The sequence below is a fragment of the Mustela lutreola genome, chromosome 13, assembly GCF_030435805.1.
Source record: "Mustela lutreola isolate mMusLut2 chromosome 13, mMusLut2.pri, whole genome shotgun sequence".
Lineage (NCBI taxonomy): Eukaryota > Metazoa > Chordata > Mammalia > Carnivora > Mustelidae > Mustela > Mustela lutreola.
The window spans coordinates 77,392,242-77,398,934 of NC_081302.1; the positions used below are offsets into that span (position 1 = coordinate 77,392,242).

At 41.1% G+C, this 6,693-nt stretch overlaps 1 protein-coding gene and 2 non-coding genes across 5 annotated transcripts; all 3 read right to left on the reverse strand.

Annotated features, from left to right (window-relative positions):
* Positions 1-1,266: 1,266 nt before the first annotated feature.
* On the reverse strand, positions 1,267-6,546 carry RPL21 (ribosomal protein L21). 3 transcript variants are annotated; one of them, XM_059144037.1, is made up of 6 exons: positions 6,416-6,546; positions 4,220-4,298; positions 3,896-3,957; positions 3,204-3,316; positions 1,592-1,742; positions 1,267-1,394 (listed from the first exon to the last, which is right to left on the reverse strand). In XM_059144037.1, the coding sequence occupies exons 2-6, from the start codon at positions 4,284-4,286 to the stop codon at positions 1,305-1,307; spliced, it is 483 nt and encodes a 160-aa protein (XP_059000020.1). In that variant the 5' UTR covers positions 4,287-4,298; positions 6,416-6,546; the 3' UTR covers positions 1,267-1,304. The 3 variants fall into 3 exon arrangements, with proteins under 3 accessions (XP_059000020.1, XP_059000021.1, XP_059000023.1); XM_059144038.1 differs by lacking the exon at positions 6,416-6,546 and adding an exon at positions 6,145-6,409; XM_059144040.1 differs by lacking the exon at positions 6,416-6,546 and adding an exon at positions 6,159-6,408.
* On the reverse strand, positions 3,033-3,159 carry LOC131814227 (small nucleolar RNA SNORA27). Its single transcript, XR_009347218.1, has one exon. It is a non-coding gene; the product is annotated as a small nucleolar RNA SNORA27 (small nucleolar RNA).
* LOC131814218 (small nucleolar RNA SNORD102) lies at positions 3,432-3,502 on the reverse strand. The gene has a single exon (XR_009347209.1). It is a non-coding gene; the product is annotated as a small nucleolar RNA SNORD102 (small nucleolar RNA).
* Positions 6,547-6,693: the final 147 nt, after the last annotated feature.

The window sequence follows — 6,693 nt, forward strand, 5'->3', positions numbered from 1 at the left end:
GATCTCTCTCTGTCAAATAAATAAATAAAATCTTTATTAAAAAAAAAAAAAAAGAAAGAAAATAGGCAGTGCTTCCCCCAATTCAAAACACATTTATGAAGGGGCACCTGGGTGGCTCAGAGGGTTAAGCCTCTGCCTTCGGCTCAGGTCATGATCTCAGGGTCTTGGGATCTATGCTCTATGTTCAGCAGGGAGCCTGCTTCCTCCTGTCTACTTGTGATCTCTGTCAAATAAATAAATTTTTTTTAAAAAAATTATGAAATACTTATGGGGTGCCTGGGTGGCTCAGTGGGTTAAGCCTCTGCCTTCAGCTTGCATCATGATCTTGGGGTCCTGGGATCAAGTCCTGTGTTGGGCTCTCTGCTTGGTGGGGAGCTTCTTTGCCCCTCTCTGCCTGCCTCCCTGCCTACTTGTGATCTGTCAGATAAATAAAATCTTTAAAAAAAATAAATAAAAGAAATACTTATCATGTGCCAGGACCCAGGAGGAATACTAAGAGTTTTTTAACCCCAGATCTAATGTGAAGATCAAGTTTTTAAAAATTGTGAACACACCTGTAGTGGGAACAGGCATAAGGGATTTATTCTACCATTCCAAACCATAATTTCTCTTCTCTGATTTCAAGCACTTCCATTCATTCCTCTCCATAAATTACTTTTATCAGGGAAGGTTCACCTATGACACTCAAAGTGAACAAAGGACTATCAGGAATTCACCAACTTTTTAAAGTACAGGTATTTCAGGGAAAGATACAAGTACAAAGGAACTGGGGAAAGCAAGCAATTCCAAGAACCAAAATTTTCCCCAAGAGCCAAAAAACCGTAACAGGAAATGATAGGGAAAACAATTTAGTAGGAACCAAACAAAGTGCTTTAAATCATCTATTTTTAAATAGTACTCTTCAAAGGCAAGTTTTTTAACCTCACAACACAGCTATTTAAGGCTATTTAAGGCAGGATACAATTCTAAGACTCAACTTTCCCTAAGCTTAAATGCAATGCAACAGATAACATATTTTAAAAATTCTTTTCTCTTTGGGATTTGGAGAGACTATTTTCCAACTACAAATATTTTTAAAGTAATATCTGGCAGTTTTCTAACCAACGGAGTATATTCTTTTCTATGATAAACCATCTCCGATCTTTCAGCAAGAAAAAAGCCACTAAGTTTAAATAAAGACATCACCCAAAGAATTAGGACACAAAGTTTGCTTTAAATACTTTTTCGGGAAAAGATACTACACTTCTACTCAATTAAGAGAAACAATTTTACAGTCTTGAGGTCTTTTATTTTCTTTTTATTTATCATGCCATGAATTCATAGGGAATGGGTTCCAGCAGTTCGGGCTCTTTTCCATTGGTTCTCACGAAATGTGCTTCTCTGGGTGGAGCAGGCTATTGAAAATTAAAAAAAAAAAAAAAGAAAAAGAAAAAAACAAGGGAACAATTACATCAGGGACATGTTCAGTTTTGAACTGTTCTCAGAAACAAAGAAATAAAATACTCAATTCATTCGCTTTCATATGAAAACTACTGAGCAAGTTTTAAATTTCCGAAGATTAATAGCAAAAACCATCTTGTCAAGCACTTACCTGACGCTTCAGCTGAACCCAAGTACCTTTCTCTTTGGCTTCCTTCTTTTTCTGATCATTTTCCTTTACACGCTTCAGGAAGCTATCTCGGCTCTTTGAATGTTTAATATGCTCAATGCGGACATTAATTCTCTTGGCAAGAATCTTGCCCCTGGGGAGAATCAACATTACTATAAATGCTTCAGCAAAAATTTAACAAATTCCGATTTTATTTAGCAATTTCATTTATTAAATAAACCATAAACCTTTTACCTACAAATAGGATTACACAGCAAGGTGATGGCTAATTTATAATCATTAATCGTGCTAGAAGAAACCTTGAAGCAAACACCTCCACTTTTTTTTCCTTTTTTTTTTTTAATTATTATTATTTTTTTATTTGACAGATGGAGATCACAAGCAGACAGAGAGGCAGGCAGAAAGAGAGAGGGAAGCAGGCTCCCGGCTGAGCAGAGAGCCTGATGTGGGGCTCGATCCCAGGACCCTGGGATCATGACCTGAGCCGAAGGCAAAGGCTTTAACCCACTGAGCCACCCAGGTGCCCCCTTTTTTTTTCCCTTTTTAAACATTTATTCGCTGGGGTGCCTGGGTGGCTCAGCTGTTGAGCATCCCACTCTCAGGTTACCATCCCAGCGTCATGGGACTGAGCCATTTTCAGGATCTACACTCAGCAGGGTGTCTGCTAGAGATTCTTTCTCTTCTCTCCCTCTGCCCCTCCCCATGCTGCTCCCGTTCTCTCTAAAAATAAAAGGTTTATTGGGGGCAGGGGGAGTCTTAAGCAGACTCCATGCTGATTGTGGAGACTGACTCGGGGCTCCATCCCACAAGCCAAGCCAAAACCAAGAGTTAGATACTTAATGGACTGTGCCACCCACACATCACCAAACACCTCCACTTTCAAGCCTTTTTTTTTTTTTTTTAAAGATTTTATTTATTTATTTGACAGAGAGAAATCACAAGTAGGCAGAGAGGCAGGCAGAGAGAGAGAGAGGAGGAAGCAGGCTCCCTGCCGAGCAGAGAGCCCGATGCGGGACTCGATCCCAGGACCCTGAGATCATGACCTGAGCCAAAGGCAGCGGCTTAACCACTGAGCCACCCAGGCGCCCAAGAGTTCTTTTTTAAAAAAGATTTTATTTATGTATTTGACAGATCACAAGTAGGCCGGGGCAGGGGCAGGCTCCCTTCTGAGCAGAGAGGCCGATGCAAGGCTCATGATCCCAGGACTCTGGGATCATGACCTGAGCCGAAGGCAGAGGCTTTAACCCACTGAGCCACCCAGGCACCCCTTAAGCCTCCTTTTGATGAGGTGACAGACCCTGAAATACCATAAGCCAAAACCAAATCAGTAACTGAATTTACTACTTACACTTCTTTTTATATTTTGAAAACTAGAACTGCTTAACACTAAACCCTAACAAAACTTTCCATTAAGTCTAGATCAATGTGTTTCCTCTGACAGGATACAAGGCAAACACCCAGTTTGCTTGAGTTTTAAAAGGATGTTTCCTTTGCCCCACTTGAATGACCAATAAAGACATAAGTCCAATTGGCAAAGTGAAAAGGGGGTATGAAGGAATACTAATCTGCTAAAAAGAACTCTGATATTACTTACTTAACTTGTTTGTTTACAACAATACCAACAGCATGCTGAGTAACATTGTAGACTCTTCCAGTTTTGCCATGGTAACATTTGTGGGGCATTCCCTTTTGAACAGTGCCCATTCCCTGTTAAGAAAGGAGATGAAAGTTATGCCAGCATTTCCCCTTCCTTTTACATCCTGACTCTCATTAAAGTAACTAAGATACTCTAAAAATTTTTTCTTCCAAATGGCAACTCAAGAGCTTTCAGAGCCGGTGAAATGTGTTTTTCACACTGCTTCAAGCAATCAAAAAGACAATCATCATTAAGCTCCAGAGTACCAGGATACATTTAAATACCGGTCACAAAAGAACTTTTACTGTTTATTTTAAAAAATAACAATCTCCATCTCTGTCTCCATCAACAATTACATTTTGCACCAAAGTATTATCCCTTTCTTTTATCAACAAACTCCTTTTTCACAACCCAATATCAAACAAGTTAGGAGAAAATTCTTAGATTCTGGAATAGCACTTCAGAGACTGGTTTCTGAATTAAATGAGCCATTCTACACTTAAGAGGTCTTATTCAGACCAAAGATTTTTCCCTATTCAGGAGAATAAAAAGCCAACAGATGCAACATACATTTGAATTCCAATATTAGATTAAACTTTTCTACCTTCTAATATTATTCTGTAGGTTATTCACCTAATTTTAGAATTTACCTTGATGTCCACAATATCACCTTTCTTGTAGATTCGCATGTATGTGGCCAAAGGAACAACTCCTGCACCGAAAAAAATCAGTATCGTCAGTATAGATTGAAGTCTACCTTATAAAAAAAAAAGTAAGCTTACTAGCTTTCAACATATTTTATCTTTGACAGTTTTATTTTTAAATCTTGTTTGTAAGAAACTACTATATGAAATTTATGCTTTTTATTTATTACAAAAACATGTTAGGTGCTGGTTAATTACTGCCATCTAGTTAAGAATGCATTGTACCAATGTGTGCCATGTTTGCTCTCACAGGAGGGTAAATTTACTTACCATGTTTTCTAAAAGGCCTAGAGAACATGTACCGGGTACCTCTCCTCTTTCCCTTTGTGTTGGTCATTTTGGCAAATTACTGAAAACAAAGTATAAAACAGTCAAATGCAAATGCAAAACTGACATTTGTCTTTTTTTTTTTAAGATTATATTTATTATTTATTTGACAGTAGGCAGAGAGGCGGGCAGAGAGAGAGGGGGAAGCAGGCTCCCCAATGAACAGAGAGCCTGGTGCGGGGCTCCATCCCAGGACCCTGGGATCACAACCTGAGCCAAAGGCAGAGGCTTTAACCCACTGAGCCACCCAGGCACCCCTCAACCCTGCATTTTTATATGGTAGATTAAACCCCTTCTCTTACTGATTTTTTTTCTTTTTTGGTGACAGTGTATCTTACACAACCATCTGTTAACTGTCACGAATCCAAATCACTTCCTATTTATTTCTGACTACTTACCCCATCACTCACTAATAAACATATGCAGAGTTGAAGGGGAAAAACACAGGTTTTATAACTTCTGACCTAATTCTGAGATTCTGCCACTTGTTCCCCTGGGAAATTTATATTTAAACACCGATCCTCATCTGCAAAATGGGAGTTAATACTCTTACAATCAACTGTGGTAAAATCTACAAAGCATTCATGAAGTTCTAGCCTATTTGCTTAACCACAGTAAGTTCATTATCATTATCTAAGAATTCACATACAGGCATTTCACATGGAATCTTTCACTATTTCTCAAAAGTTTGAAACAACAGGTTTTATTGCTCTAGGTCATTCAAGGGCAGAACTACCATGAAAATTACTTCTACCACAAGGTTTGTGGTATGTAAATCAGGCTTAACTGGACTGGATTGTAACATAATTCAATTTCTTATTAACAGTTCTTTTTTTAAAGATTCATTTGAGAGAGAATGAGAGAGCACACAAGAAGGGGGAACAGCAGAGGGAGGAGAAGCCCTGAGTCACCAAGGTACCCTTTTATCAACATTTTTTAAAGAAGAGAGACTCTAAAGTACCTTAACATTTCCTAAAGAAGAGAGACTCCGAAGTACCTTAGTCATTAGCTTGAGAGGTATGGAAACACAATGTTTCACCTAACTCACCAAAGCCAAATCACTGATGCAACAAACGCTTCCATTACTTTTTTAAAAAGATAACTAAGCATCTATCAAGTGCCAGATATTCTACTTTGATCCTCAAATTCTCTACATTTGTGTCAACTCGTACCAAAGTGTCAAGTTCATAAACAAGGAGAGATACTCTGCTGGCTCAAATCACTAGTAATAATTAACGCAGACACAGCAATGCTGTAGATTCTGTAACAGGACCCACTGTAAAATGCAACCGGCAGTCTGCTCAACTCTGGTAGGTACCACTTACAGAAGGGGGGGAGGAGTGAGGAAAAAAAAAAAAGGAAAGAAAAGGATGATTAAGGGGCAATTCAAGGACTTTCTCCTAAAATTCCAAATGAAATCCTAACTATTCACATGCCACCCCAGCGTTAACAAAACCGTATTCGTGGCAACATGGAAGCGCCTGAAAGCACTTTCCGTTTGTCCAAATGCGATCTGGGACCCCCACTTTAAACGGGATTAATTTCACACACTGAAGCCAAGTGGTCTACAGCTCTTATCATGAAAGGCATCCTCTCTGTTCTGGGACCACGAGCCCAGGTTTTCAAACCCCAGGCCTCCTCGGAGGTTAAAGTCCATGTCTTTACACCCGTAAAATCATTCCTATCACCCCATAAGCCCCTTTCCAACAGCATCACAAGTTTAGACTTTACAAGACTAGCAAAAACACCATACTGAAGAGTTCGAAAAGCACTGGGCCATGCGGCTGCACAAAGCCTGTCCGAAGACCTAGAACACTGAGGCTGAAGCCATGGGGACACAGGAAAAACAAATTCTTTCTCAGACTGACCCGCATTGCCTCACCCCAGTGACTCGACTTCGCTTTTCTCGGGTCTCTCCCTTCTTAGAGCCACGGCCTTGGCGTCCGGTCCTCAGCCCCCGGCCGACGCCCGGCGCAGGCCACTCCTGTTCTGGACGAACATAGCTCCACCACCCAGGTCAGTGGGCCCCGGACAGACTAGACCGTCTTTCTAGGACCTGAATGCACGACCGCAGCGGCCTCAGGATCAGTATTCGAGTCTGTGGGACACGCGGCACCAGGAGCCACGCGCTGGTCCTACCTGGAAGATGGCGGTTCCGGCCGAAAGGAAGGAGGGGGGGCCGCAGCTCGCGCCTTACAAGGGCCTCCGGGCTGCCCGGAGCACTGCCTGAAAGAAATGCCAGGGTAAAAGCAACTCTTCTGGGAAAGGGGATCTTCTCAGGGAACAAGGGGAGGCTGGCAGAATATTTTTCTTTCTTGTGAAAAAAAGGCTATAAGCCAACTCAAGCCTGACACTTGGGTCTTTCCGGACAGCCCGGAAAGGGGCCTTGAAGGGCGTCCATCACGACGTCCACGTCC

Excerpts from the sequence above, each read along its gene's own strand:
- RPL21 (XM_059144037.1), bottom strand. The coding sequence starts at position 4,286 with ATGACCAACACAAAGGGAAAGAGGAGAGGTACCCGGTACATGTTCTCT. Across the intron at positions 3,958-4,219 it reads TAGGCCTTTTAGAAAACATG|GAGTTGTTCCTTTGGCCACA; the intron begins GTAAGTAAATTT and ends TTTTCGGTGCAG. Across the intron at positions 1,743-3,203 it reads GTTGTAAACAAACAAGTTAA|GGGCAAGATTCTTGCCAAGA; the intron begins GTAAGTAATATC and ends GATTCTCCCCAG.